Source organism: Microtus oregoni, unplaced genomic scaffold, assembly GCF_018167655.1.
Source record: "Microtus oregoni isolate MIOR12 unplaced genomic scaffold, Mior012 000011F_ref0000422, whole genome shotgun sequence".
Classification (NCBI taxonomy): domain Eukaryota; kingdom Metazoa; phylum Chordata; class Mammalia; order Rodentia; family Cricetidae; genus Microtus; species Microtus oregoni.
The window spans coordinates 5,457,997-5,471,944 of record NW_024543070.1 but is presented as its reverse complement, the minus strand read 5'-3'; the positions used below and the strand labels follow the sequence as shown (position 1 = coordinate 5,471,944).

General features: G+C 40.1%; 1 protein-coding gene across 4 annotated transcripts in view; it reads left to right on the top strand.

The window, feature by feature from the left end:
- The first annotated feature begins 5,329 nt into the window (after positions 1-5,329).
- Positions 5,330-13,948, top strand: part of Dmxl1 (Dmx like 1) — a 143,357-nt gene continuing 134,738 nt past the window's right edge. For 3 of the 4 annotated variants that reach the window (XM_041659694.1, XM_041659693.1, XM_041659692.1), the window contains exon 1: positions 5,330-5,532. In XM_041659694.1, the coding sequence (XP_041515628.1) occupies positions 5,446-5,532 (87 nt within the window). In that variant the 5' untranslated portion in view covers positions 5,330-5,445. The remainder of the gene's footprint in view (positions 5,533-13,948) is intronic. The other variant, XM_041659695.1, reaches the window with a different exon arrangement.

Here is a 13,948-nt window from a genome sequence, read left to right as displayed (position 1 = left end):
AGTGGCCTGCACCTTTAATCTCAGCACTTGAGAGGCAGAGGCAGGCTGGTCTCTGTGAGTTTAAGGTCATACCAGTGCCTAAAGAGTTGAAATATCTTTTTCAAGATTACTTGGGGTTAGTGGCAGGGATAAAAAGAACACTTGTGTCCTCTTGATTGTCCTCTGGCCACTTCACCCAATTTGCCCCTGAGCTTACAAGTCGAAGTGTAGTTTGGTCCGAAGAACACTGTTGACAAAGATCACAAGAGATAAGTCTTCATAGGTGATTTATATAGTCAAGCTTTTTGTTTGAATCTTTCCCCCCAATAGACAAGAGGTCACAGTTAAAGAATATTTTTTTCTCTGACGTGGACAAAACCAAATAAGTAACTTTAAACAGTCTGAGGTACTTCTATAATTCAGACAGATTGTTTTGTGGGTGATTTAATATTAAAGGGAAAGTTTTATGTAAATGAAATTTAAGAGTTTAGTTGAGGTAATAATGATTCTCAGATTGGCAGTCCCCAGAAACATAAAGGTTCAGAGAGCTCTCCTCAACAATGTTGGCAGAAAACAGAAATAAGTTGTTCATACATGACTTACTGGTTGGTTATAGGTCAAGGTTTGCCTATTTGAACAAGGTCTTATCAGTTGGTGGCTTGTGATCAGCTAAATCTCATGTGCTTGTAAAGCTCTCAAACTCTTCTAGTCCTCAGCAAAATATATGTCCTATTGGTAGGCTTCAGTTTGTGTATGAAATTAGGTTACAGTTATCTTGGAAATTGTGGTATGAAGGAATCTTAAATTTAATTTAAGGTAGGATTACTTAAGAGTGCCCTTGCATTCTGTTAGCCATTCACTCCTATAGGCTTCAATTTTTCTTCCTTTAGACTGGTTCTGGATATGTATGTAGCCTGGACTATTACTGGACTCAAGCTGCCGACTGCAGGATTCTAGGTGTGTGCCACTATGCCAGTTTATGTTTTTTGAATACTGATAGGGGTGACCTCAGAACCTTTGCAGAAGCCTCAAATATCACTGAGAAATTTGATTAAGACAGAAACTTAATGCTGTCTGGACAACCTTGGAACAAATATATCAACAGGTGAGATTTATTTAAGAATAATAACAACATAGAACTTTTCTTGGCTGCTTTGTTTACGCCACACATTGCTCTCATTTAAATCCCACAAAAATTATGTGAGAAATAGTTATGGTGAAAGGAAGCAATAGGAAATTAAATTATCTGTCTGAGCGAGTAGTTAGGGCAGCATTCAACTTGGGCAGTTGGCCGCAAGAACTACATACATGCTTAGAGAATTTAAACATGAACCAACGAGAACACAGAGGTGGATAGATGCCAAAACAGAGCAAAATGCTGCTGATAGTCAAATTAAACTTCCCATTTTTATAGATGAGGAAATGACTCTTCAAATTTAATGAACATATTTAGTCATATAGCTAGTTACTATGTGATCAAGACTTTGTCTTCAGTTTCATAGGTACCAACTCATTGAATCTCCTTCATTTTACCCCCCTGAATGTGCTGCAGAACAAAAACAGGGCACAAGAGAATGAGTAAATGGTGAATAAATTCTGTGCACTAGCCACAGAATGTATGTACTTCCCACACATGTACATAAAATAATTCAATTTTGGGGACTAGTGCTCATGGAAAGCATGCTCGCATGCATGAGGTCTTGATTTCAACTTCATGTATACCTCTCTCTCAAAGTTAACTTAAAGTTGCTTTGAATGAATTTGAGATGATAACTAAACAACACATCTAAACATTCTTGGTGGCTGTATTAGTTACTTTTCTCGTTACCAGGATAAAATACCTGATAAAAGCAACTTGCAGAGGGGAGAAGTTGGTGTGTTTTTGTCTCAGTCCATTCAGGTGGGAAGACACAATGGTAGGAACATTGTTGGAGGAGGCCGTTAGTTTGTTTTCCAGCTGCCCAGCAGCTCAGACCCATAAAATCACGCAGAAACTATATTATTTAAATCACTGCTTGGCCAATTGGCTCTAGCTTCTTACTGGCTAACTCTTACATCTTAATTTAACCCATTTCCATTAATCTGTGCATCACCACGAGGTCGTGGCCTACCAGCAAGGTTGCAGCACATCTGTCTCTGTTGGGGGCTCCATGGCTTCTCCTTCACTCTGCCTTATTCCTCCCAGCATTCAATTTAGCTTTCCCCACCTTGCTCTATCAGGCCAAGCCTCTCTTTCTTTCTTTCTTTCTTTCTTTCTTTCTTTCTTTCGCCAACAGCTGAAGTGGAACCAGTTTCTTGATTAACCAATGGTATTCACAGCATAAAGAGGGGAATCTCACATCAGAGCATCAGGTGGCCGGTATCAAGAAACAGAGATAAACGCCAGTGATCCTCTCCTTTTCTCCTTTATATTTAGTTGGACCCATGGCACGGTTCTGTCTACATCCCGGGTAGGTGAAATGCCTCAGAAAATGCCCTTATCAACACACCTGAAAATGTGTCTCCTAAGTGATTTCTAGGGACGGCAATGTAGCTGGTAGTTGAATGCTTGCTTAGCAAGTGTGAGACCATAGTGTCAATTTCCAACTCAAGAGAAATTCAGTCATGGTATCTTACACTTCACAAACTTCCATAAAACACACTGCACTTTGCCTTTTGTTTTCTTCTTTTGTAAGCGGGTCTCATGTAGTCATGGTTGCCTGGCCTTAAGCTTCAATGCACCCAAGGCACTCCTGATTCTCCTGCCTCCACCTTCCAAGTGCTGTAACTACAAGGAGGTGCCACTGTGGATGACCTAGTGTTGTCTAATTTATGAAAAGACTGACATTTTTGAATGCATTTTCATCTTTCTACTTAGAAACAGGAGATAGCTCTTAGAAGCTTATTCTTATATATTTTTTAAATTTCAAGTCCAAGTGAATGTATATTGCAAGTGTCTTAGGAAAAGGATGGTTACTAGTATTTGTCACTGAAATGTTAGTGTAACCGCAGATGGCTCATTCACTTCCCAGCTACCCAGACCCGAATAATCACATAGAAACTATAATAACTACAACATTGCTTGGCCAATGACTCAGCCATATTTCTAGCTAGCTCTTACTTCTTGAATTAACCCATTTCTATTATTCTGTTTATCACCATGAGGCTGTGGCTTACCGAGTAAGGTTCCAATCTGTCTCCTTCAGCAACTACATGGCATCTCTCTGACTCTGCCTAGTCTCTCTCTATATCCCTTCCAGCCTGGCTATATTCTGCCCTGTCATAGGCCAAAGTAGCTTTATTCATTAGCCAATTAGCAACACATATACAGAAGGACATTCCACATTATATTAGTTTTAAGCATCTTCATTTTTTTTTTTTTTTAAATTTTGAGACAGGGTCTCTCTCTGTAGCCCAGGATGGCCTGGAAGTCACCATTGTTCTGCTTCTGCCTCTGCCTCCAGAGGACTGACTCTCTCTCTCAACGGTAAATCAGGTATAATACAGGGCCTCATCCAAACACACTCTCTCTAAGCTCCAATGTGAAATCATTTTGAGGCAGGATAGAAAAACAGGAATATTTGAAATGATAGGAGAAGGGAAAAGAGCCCTTCATCCTGGAAACTGGTTGAAACCTATTTCTAGCAAAGAATCAAGAATTCCAGCACAATTAACAATTGTTCAAGACCTTTCTCTTTAAACCTCAAATTTCCTAGGAATCTCACCCAAAACCAACTTACAGGAAAATAAATTCATATAGTAAACACTTTGTGAAACTTCTGGCTTTATCCTTTCAGAGTCCAGTTCCTTTGAAGTTATTTCCAGGGACACCTTCTAATCTCTCTTATCAAAAGAAAGAGAAAAGGAGGAAGATACATTGTTAGCCACCTTTTGAGGTGTAACTTGAGAGTCTCCAAAATGGTTTGAATGGCTAAAACAATTCTAGTCCCAGGAACCCCATCCCTTGAGGAGCCCATACCATCACTTGGGTGTGTTCTCTTTCTGAATACTGCTCTATCAACACTCGCACTTAAACCTATATTAAAATATTTTTATTAAACCTCACCTGTGCTTCACGAACTGGAAAGTCCTGAAATTCTTTTCTGCACCCAAGCTCCAAATTCCGGTTTGGCTTGAAGTTTGTAAACTAGGCAAACTCCTTAGGCAGCCGAGAGTGTCAGCGCTGAGCTGTGTGTCTGACCTCTCACCTCTGTCAATATTACTGCAGCAAAGTTCAATATTATACTCATCCATTTGAAACTTTTCTCGAACACTTTGGATTAAGCTTGTGCCAGTCATTTGCTATGGTGGGGAACAGAACAGTCTGTCCCTACGAGGGGAAGCCATTTGAGCAGACTTTTGTTAATAATAATATGAAATTGGTGTCAAAACATAATGAGCACTGGATGTCACCACTGGTGCCTGACAATTCATTTTGAGATTCTTGGGTTCTCTTTCCAAAACAAAGTAGGACTGGTGGGTCATTATTATCGGCACTACTGTAAAAGAATGGTGTCTATATTAAAAATACATCAACTAGTATTACTGAAGAGCTTAAACCTTTCTAAATTTAGTGACTTGGAAAGGCGCCGGAAAAACCGCGACAAGGCTGAAAGGTTTCAATGGTCACTTTTACAGAGTATCACGGGGGGGGGGGGGGGGGGGGGAAGGGGGATGCCTGTGGGAAGCGGTGCATCTTGGGACTTGTAGTCGTCCTAGGGTCAAGGAAACGACAACTTCTCCCTGTTGAACTTTCTGTCCCAGCAGTTAGGTTGACCCCTCACCAGAAGCACAGCTAGGTAACTTCTCGGTAACTCTCGGCTCTGACTGTTGCCGCAAGGCTCAGGACGCCAAAGGCTCACAGGATCCTCCACAAGCCTCAAAGAGATTGGCCTCTCCTCAGCATGGGGCGGAGCTCTATGTACTTCCGCGTCTCGGGATTGGCTAACCCTCGCTAGAGAGGGCGTTGCCGTTGCGTGTGCAGTGGGGCCCTCGGGATCGCAGAGGCAAGTCTCGCGATACTTTGGCGCAGAGGCTGGAGCCGCGTCGCGAGCGGTGGCAGCTGGCGAGGGCAGCGGGCGCGCGGCCGGGAAGGCGCCGCCGGTCTGGTGGGAGCAGCTCGTGCCGCGGGGCCTCTCGGGCTGCGAGTGCCGCTGACCCGGCTCGGGCGTTGCTTGCCGACAGCGCAGCTCCGCGGGGAGCTCCAGGCCGGGGCGGATCGGTGAGCGGTGGCAGCGCTTCACCTGGGCGGCCGTGACAGGTGCAGAGCGGCGCGGCGCCGCCCCCGCTCGCCCGGCCCGCCCCCTTCAGGCCTGGGCCGCCCGGCTCGGGATGAGCCACGGACCCCGACCGAGCGTCTGCGGCTTCGGGCGCCCGGCACCGCCGCCGTTCTTCCGCGGCCACCGCCCCTAGGGGGAAGGCGCAGGGAGGTGGCTGAGCCCAGGCATGAGCTGACTGCGGCGTCTGCTGCGGGACTGGGACGCCGCCATGAACCTGCACCAGGTGCTGACCGGCGCCGTGAACCCCGGCGACCACTGCTTCTCGGTGGGCAGCGTCGGCGAGCAGCGCTTCACGGTGAGTGCGGGAGAGAGAGAGGGAGAAGGGAGGGAGGCCTGGAGCAGACTGACGCTTCGCTCGGCCTCAGCTCCGGTTAGCGTGCTTTCAGGCTTCCAGAAATGGTAGTCCGACCCCCTCGGGCCAAAGTAGCTCTTCCAAAATGATAGTTGAATCACGAGTTGGGGGTGGAAGGGGTCTTTTGACTTTTCTCGCTGCCTAGCGAGAGTTGTCGAATGAATTTAGTTTCAGTCTTTGGGATATGTTTCATTTTTTTCCAGTTCTAAGGTCAAGCCCTTGTAGTCTTAAAACAGTTACTGATTATTAAGCCGGCGCAAATAGCAGTATAATGAAAACAGCGCCTATTTATTTTCCTTAAAGTTCGCCGACGAATAAGGAAACTATTCTTCATTCATTCCTATCATCCTTTGAGTTGCAGAGGCAGCGGCCTTGTACTTCTTGAAAAGTTTTGAGGGTATTCAAGGTAACGCTGACAGTTTCACCATTGTAGTTTTAGGGTATCCCCTGTTTGCTTAGGGCAGGTTAAGATTTAGCCAAAGTGACTTGCTCTTCTTTGCCTTTTCCAGCTATTAGAACGAAGATGATCGGTCTCACTTTTCTGGCTTTATCGCTATAAATGACATTTCTATCTTAGTTTAGTAATTTCAAGTCATAACTCAGTACTGGACTTCAGATCTTTAGTCTGACTATATCTGTAGTGCTGATGACTTTTGCAGCAACTTTGTGATTAAATGTAAAATTTTGTCTAACTAAAACAGCTTAATAGATGCCCCAGGCTTAGGAATCATAATTTTCCAGGTACGTACGTGTGTGTGTGTGTGTGTGTGTGTGTGTGTGTGTGTGTGCTGGACTAAGTAACACTCAGCATTTAACGTGATTTAGGGATTTAATGCTTAAAGTGTCCTTTTAGAGTTGTGTCAACTAAGTTCCCTGCTTTCGGATAGAGACCGTGACTTCCCAGTGCAGTGGCACATGATGCTAGTAGTTGTCAAGATTCTACTTCGTGCTATTTGCCTAGGGGAAGTGAGGGGAGGGAGAAGTCTTAGCACTTGTCACCCCTCCGCTGACATTACTATCTGTTCTTTTTTTTTTTTCATTTAAACACTGCCTGGCCCATTAGTTTCAGCCTCTTATTGGCTAGCTCTTACATATTGATCTAACCCATTTTTAATAATCTGTGTAGCCCACGAGGTGGCTTACCTACTATCTGTTCTTAAGGGAAGGAAGTACAGCTTCCTTAGAGGTCTCCCAAGGTGGGAGAGTATAGGATAGAGAAGTATTGCATTTTCTGCCATCCCCCCCTTTTTTTTTATGAGGGCTTTCTCCAAGGCAAATGCTCCCAGCTTCTAAAGGAAGGCATTCTGAATGTACACAAGGCCACGGTGTGTGTACTTCATAGAATGATTAATATGACTGTTCATTTTTACACCTATAAGTATTCCTCTGTAAAATCTTGGCCAGTTGATTCCATGTTGCTTTTCAGGAGCTAAGAAATGTATCTTCAACTGTCATGTAACTTGTTGCCCAGTTCTGTTTTTAAAGTCAGTTTTTCCTAAAGCAAGTGTTGATGACCTTCCTCAAGCTGGTTGCAGATTGTTTTCAGATAAGCATACAAATAAGTTACATACACATTTATTCACACATTAGAGAGTAAACACATAGAAATACATTAGTTTGGTATAAAAATCCCAGCTCTCTTTTATTTTAGAGTCATGTTTTTTCCCGCAGTCAGCTCTAGTCCCATTCCAGCAAGTTTCTTGCCCTTAGTTTCCTGAATAAATTAGTACATCTTATATTTCTTTGTCTTGAAATTGTGCGTTTTCTCCTTCATGTTTATGAACAGTCTATTGTTTTCTCCCTTGAGATTTGTTTAACCTCTTTTCTTTGAATGGGATTGAAGACTCTGAGGATCAAATCATAGGCCTCTGGCTTTCTAGTCAAGCATTCCTCCAAGCTCACCCCTCCCTCTGCTCTGCTTTTGAGTTTTTTTTTTTTTTTTTTTTTTTTTTTTTAGCAAGAAGAGCAAAATATTAATGATAGATTATATGCAAAGACTAAAAATCCCTCTGAGTTGTAGTTGCACTTGAGGGGGGGACTTGGGATTTTGCAGTCTCCTATTCATCCTTTGTGGAACTTGATGATCTCTCTGAAATTGAGCCCGTCTGCAGTTCTTCCCTTTACACTTTCGCAAATATTTCAGTGCTCGGAGGATCACAAGAACAAGACTGGTTCCTAAGTAAAGTCTCGACATACTTCAAATTGAATTGGAATGCCAATTTTCATGTTTTAAAATGCTGTTACTAGCCGGGCGGTGGTGGCGCCTTTAATCCCAGCACTTGGGAGGCAGAGGCAGGCGGATCTCTGTGAGTTCGAGACCAGCCTGGTCTACAAGAGCTAGTTCCAGGACAGGCTCCAAAACCACAGAGAAACCCTGTCTCGAAAAACCAAAAAATAAAAAAAAAAAAAAAAAAGAAAATGCTGTTACTAATATAGGTTATCATATCAAAACATTCAGTTTTTTTTTTTCTTACTACATCAACTGCCTCAAACTAGTTTGGATTTGCTTTAGGAAAGCTACTAGTGGACACTGACTATCTCACTAGTGCATTCAGAATGAATGCTTTTATTTCATTGTTTAGCACTTTTGCCTTGAGTATGTGTCCTCAGTGGCTTCCTTGGGAGTGCCTAGACAGTCACTCAAGTCGCAGTTGAGTCATAACTCAACTGAGTTTGGTTTCAAGCATCGTTCTTTTTGTTTGTCTTTAATGTTTTCATTGAGCTATATATATATTGTTTTCCCACTCTCCTTCCACCCTCTGTTTTTGGATTTTGTGAGACAAGGTTTCTCTTTGTAACAGTCCTGACTGTCCTGCCACTCCCTTTGTGGAGCAGGCTGGCTTCGAACTCACTGAGATTTGCCTGTCTCTGTCTCCCAAGTGCTGGGACTAAAGGCATGCGCCATCAATGCCCGGCTCAAGCATGGTTCTTTATAAATAGGTTGTTTGTTTGTTTGTTTGCTTGCTTGCGTGCTTGTTTTTAATTTTTGAAAATTTTGTTTTTGTTTTTTGATTCAAGGATCAAACCATTGGGTCTTGCACATGCTCACATGCTAGGGAAGCTCTTTGAATCTTCAACACTGTTTTCACCTTTTCTTTTGAGTCAGCACCTTGCCATAATGCCCAGGACTTCTGATCCTGCTGTCTGCTACTAGCTTGGACCACAGGTCTTTGTCATTAGTTGTTTTTGAGCACGTTCTTTTTCTAACCATTAAATTTTATTTTTCTATCATCTTTTAATGGGACACTGTTTTGTTACATGAAATGTTTACTTATTAAATTAAGGTTATAGTTCATTGTGCCTAATTCATGGTACTTTGTACTAGAAAGTGTATAAATACTGGTTGACTTGATGTGTGAACAAAGCAGCTTTATTGTAGTGCAGTTAATAATTGCAGTCTTTTAAAATTGCTTTAATAATTTAGATATGAGTCTAAATACAATATTTCTACTAAAGTTTCATGAAATTTTTTCATAGTCCATTTGTTACACGTTTTATCATCAACATCAAATGAGGAATTAGGGGAGATAATGGATACATGAGCCAAATTATTATTTTTTTCTTTGGTTACAGTAATGCTTCCCTCTTTCTTTTATTTATCTTAATTTCCTTTGGAGGGGGTTGAGGAAATGTTCTGTTTATGAGACACAGTAATTTAAAAAGAGATACCATTAATTAAAATTTAGATGTCTTAATAGTTTGTGTAAAATGCTGACATAAAATACTTTTTCCTTTTATAATTAGTCCATACTTAGTGCCGACAGTGTGTTTTGGAAGAAACAGAAAGGGAGTTAATTTATTTTTTCAATTTTATTACTTTTTTAAATGTGTGTATGTGTCACATGTATGGTAGTCAGAAGAGATCTTGTAGGAGATTATTCTCTTCATCTACTGATGGTTGAAGTCAGGGTTCTTTGGATTGAATTGAGGTCATCAGGCTTGTAAGTACCTTGCTTGCTGATTCAAGAAGGTTAACTTTTAAGAAACAGAAAGCTAGTATTTAGGATTTTCTTTCTGTATCGAGGGTAAAACAAATGTTTTATAGCTTCAGACTTTCTTTAATATTAGACAACTTGGTGCTCACTCATGTCTAAGTAGATCCAGTTACAAATTCAAAAATGCAGCTATGGTTCTATGGGGGTTTTGGTAGGGAGACTAAATAAGTTTCTCTTCCCCCAACTTTCTGTGATAGTAATCTTTGTTTTATTTTAGGGATGCTTTATTGGTGGCACTGTGATTGCTGTATTTGGAAAATGGAAGGGTTCTATGAATGGTGTACGTCTTTGTGGGTGGGGAGGTTATAGATGGGGAAAGTTTGCCTTTGTACCTATCTGGAAGAAGAAAAAACTTCATGGTATCTATAATGCCGTTCCAAGTAACTTAGTTGTTTTAAAATTTTTGGTTCATTTTATCAATTACTGTGATTTGTAGAAGTAAGTACACTTAAAAATCAATAAAATTACACTAATTGTCAATATTATGGTTTTAAAAGAGAGAAAAAGCATTAATTACAACATGATCAAACTTGAGTTATTTAACCAGAGCATATTCTAGAAAGAAAAATTTTAGGACATTTACCTAAAATGAAAGGTTCACGAAAACAAACTTTGTTTTAGAGAAATCAGTTTCCAGATTAGAAGACTGGCTATTACAAACTTGAATTTTGAAATTTAGAATACTTCAGGTTAATTGTCAGACTTGGAAGTTAAGAAGGTCCTTTGATTGATGCTTCTTAGTGTACTGGATTCAGGTCTTCCAGTGCATTGCATCCTGTTTACTTGAGTTAGTGACTTGCTGTTGTTACCTGTACCTAACTGGATGATTTTCAGTTGAGAACCTTCATTGGCTAGGAACAAAGGCTTCTAATTATACTTATTTATTTATTTATTTTGAGACAGGATTTTACTATGTAGCTCAGGCTGACCTCTTAACCCCTACCACCTAAGTACTGGGATTATTATATATGTCATTCTCCTGGCTTGTTTAGAGATTTGACAGAAGTAGTTGGTGTACCAATTGTAATATACAAATATTTTGTGAGAGTTATTTGATAATCCAGCACAGTGTTGTTGCTATTGTTTGTTTGTTTGCAGTGCTGGGAACTGAACCCAGGACTAGAAGCATGTTAAATACCAACTTTGTCATTAAGCTGCATTTGGTAACTCTTCATATTAAGGTCAAAGCACCTTAAGTGAGTTTTTGTGAATAATTTATTTCAGACAAGTCTATACCTAATGTTTAAATTGTATTGACTTTGTTTTTATATTTTGAGACATAATCCTGTCCTGGAACTCCTTGTATAGATTAAGTTTGCCTTGAACTCTCAGAGATCTCCTGCCTCTTGACGATTGAAGGTGTGCACTGCCATGTTGGCTTTTGTTATTTTTGAAATAAGGTCTTATTATGTAGCCCAGACTATCATCTAATTTACTAGGTAGCCAAGGCTGACTTTGCATTTAGATCCCTTCTCAGCCTCAGTAGTGCTGGGATTACTAAGGGAATGTACTAGCAGGCCTAGCTCACAGTCCATTGTAAGGCTCTTTTCTTACTGATGTACTTTCATGTTTAGTACCCTGACAGGTGATATAAGTTCTAGAAGTTAAATTAATTTTATATATTGATAAAACTACTTTAGGTGACTTTAAGATTTAGGTGTATTATACACACACACATATAATCTACCCCTTTGTTAGCACAGACTTTATATAAATGTATAGACTAAAAATGCAAAACAATAAAAAATTAAAACATGGCATTGTTTCTACTTTTCACAAACTTTGGAAAACATTGCAGCGAGAGAGTAAATGTACTCTTTCATTTAGAAATGTCATCCATTTATTTTGGGCCTAGAACTTAAAGTACATAGGTATATGTGCAAGCAATTAATACAGGGTGAAACCAGGGCTTTTTGCATGCAAGAGCATGCTCTACCTCTGATTACTCTCTCTGCTCTTGGATCTTCTGATTGTGGAATTCCTATCACTTCTGTGCTACACAATGTGAAAACCAGACCTTGAACCTTGTCCTTATTATTTAGCATGGTTATTTTTAGACAGCTACATCTTATAATTTAGATAATTTGACATGAGTTAATTTAATAATAGTCTTTGTTGTCAACATCTTTTAACTTTCTTGAACCTTATTGTTTTTGAATCTAACCAAATCCAACATGCTTTGTTTTTTCTTTATTCCTTTTTGTATCTCTGTTCCTGACTCTTATCACTCCTTGATAATATAAATAAAACTGGAAAATGCAATTCTATTTACCACCTTTAGATGAGATCTCAAAGCTTCCCAAGCACCCACCCACCCATCTGTTCATTTTGTTTATCTCATGTTCCTCCATATGATAAAACCTCCCAGCCCAACATTCTGTTACTCATATAAACATTTACCTGGAATCTGTCGGCTGATCACTCCCTCATTGTCAGTTACAAGCCAAAAAAGTCACTATATCAGCATCCTTTTTTTCCCCTGTCATTGCACAATGATTGATATATTTTATCCTACATGTCCCAGGTTAACCCCTTTCTCTATGCTGTGGGTTTTATCTTCAAATTCTATCTGGGGCATTGGTCCTTTATTATCTATTTTCTTTTTTCTCTGGAAATTTCAAGATATGTTTAAAACATTCATCTTAAAAACAGTGCTTTCTGGCAGCCTGTGTCTCCTTAGTTGTCAGTGTCTTCCATGTTTCTTTCTCTTTGGCATTTGTCAATTCACTTATTTAGTTTTCTCCTTAGCTTAGTTATAACATCCTTCTTATAGTTAGTTATAGTTATAACATCTTTTAGTTAACTACAACATCTTTTCTCCTTTTCTTCCCCTTCCTTTCTCTTCTTTCTTTCTTTCTTTCTTTCTTTCCTCTACTCAGTGTTCTTTGTAAGTTACCTTTCAGGATGATAATTTGTCCTTGGTCTTCCATTCTGTAGGGTATATTACCTCTAGTGGTGAGATCTGTGTTTTGAATTTCAAAATGATAAACAATTCTTAGATTTCTTTCACTTGAAGGTGCAACACACTCAAAATCATTGTTTAGGCTCAGTTTCCCCTATTGGTATGTCTTCCAACCTTTCCTTCCCACCTTGTTTGGTTTGTTTTCTTTGTTATTATCATTGAGAATAATCATCAACCAGTTGTCTGCCTTTCTCTCGCTCTTCTTTTTTAGTTTTTCCCTTTTTTTTTTTTTTGAGACAGGGTTTCTCTGTGTATTCCAGGCTGTTTTGGAACTTGGAACTTGCTCTGTAGACCAGGCTGGCCTTGAACTCAGAGATCTCCCAAGAGATTGAAGGCCACTGGGGTCTACCTCATAAATATCAGATGTCTTCCTTATCTCTGTCCATACTACCAATGTCCTTGTGTGCAGCCATACTTAATTTCCAGTTTAACACTGCCAGAGCAGAAGGCACATTAAGATAAGTGTGACCTTTTTAGGTTTTTTTTTTTTTTTTTGGTTTTTCGAGACAGGGTTTCTCTGTGGTTTTGGAGCCTGTCCTGGAACTAGCTCTTGTAGACCAGGCTGGTCTCGAACTCACAGAGATCCGCCTGCCTCTGCCTCCCGAGTGCTGGGATTAAAGGCGTGCGCCACCACTGCCCGGCCTCAGGTATTTTAATAAACATTTTTAGTCTATTGCTTGTAGAAGGTTCCTTCTTAAACTTTTGCTATATCTGTTATTCGCAATTTGTATGGTAGGAATCCTAAATACTTTTTCTCTCTTATGTCTAAGCACTTTTACACATTCTTCAAGCAGCTTTTCAACTCCTTCTGCTTTTGCAGAAAAGATCTTAATATTTAGCTAACTTCTCATTCCTAAAGCTTTAAAGTAGGAGTCTCTAGTCAGATTATCCATTTCTCCTGTATTCATTCATTCATTTACTCACTCACTCACTTAGTTACTTATTTATGAGTCAGGGTATCTCTATATGATCACTGTGTAGATCAGACTGGCCTCAAACTCACAGAGATTCACCTGCCTCTGCCTGCCAAGTGCTAGGATTAAAGGCATGCATCACCACCACACAGTGATTTTATTATTATTATTATTATTATTATTATTATTATTATTATTATTATTAAACCATAGCCTAGTTCTTTCTTTCTTTCTGGGGCCCATGGTGTCCTTTGTCATTGCATCCTAAGCAGCTAGAGAGGTAGAGAGTAGTAAATATTCTGAGAACAAATGGGACAGAGAGCATGGGATGGAATCAACTGCTCTAAAGACAAAGCACATTATAAGCCGCACCACACCTGGGCAACTGGTCCTAAGAAATCTAAGAAAGCATTCAGATTAGTCTATTTTTGGATTATATAGTGTTAAATAATGTTTGATTTTAAATTTTGTGTTTGGGCTGCTAACTT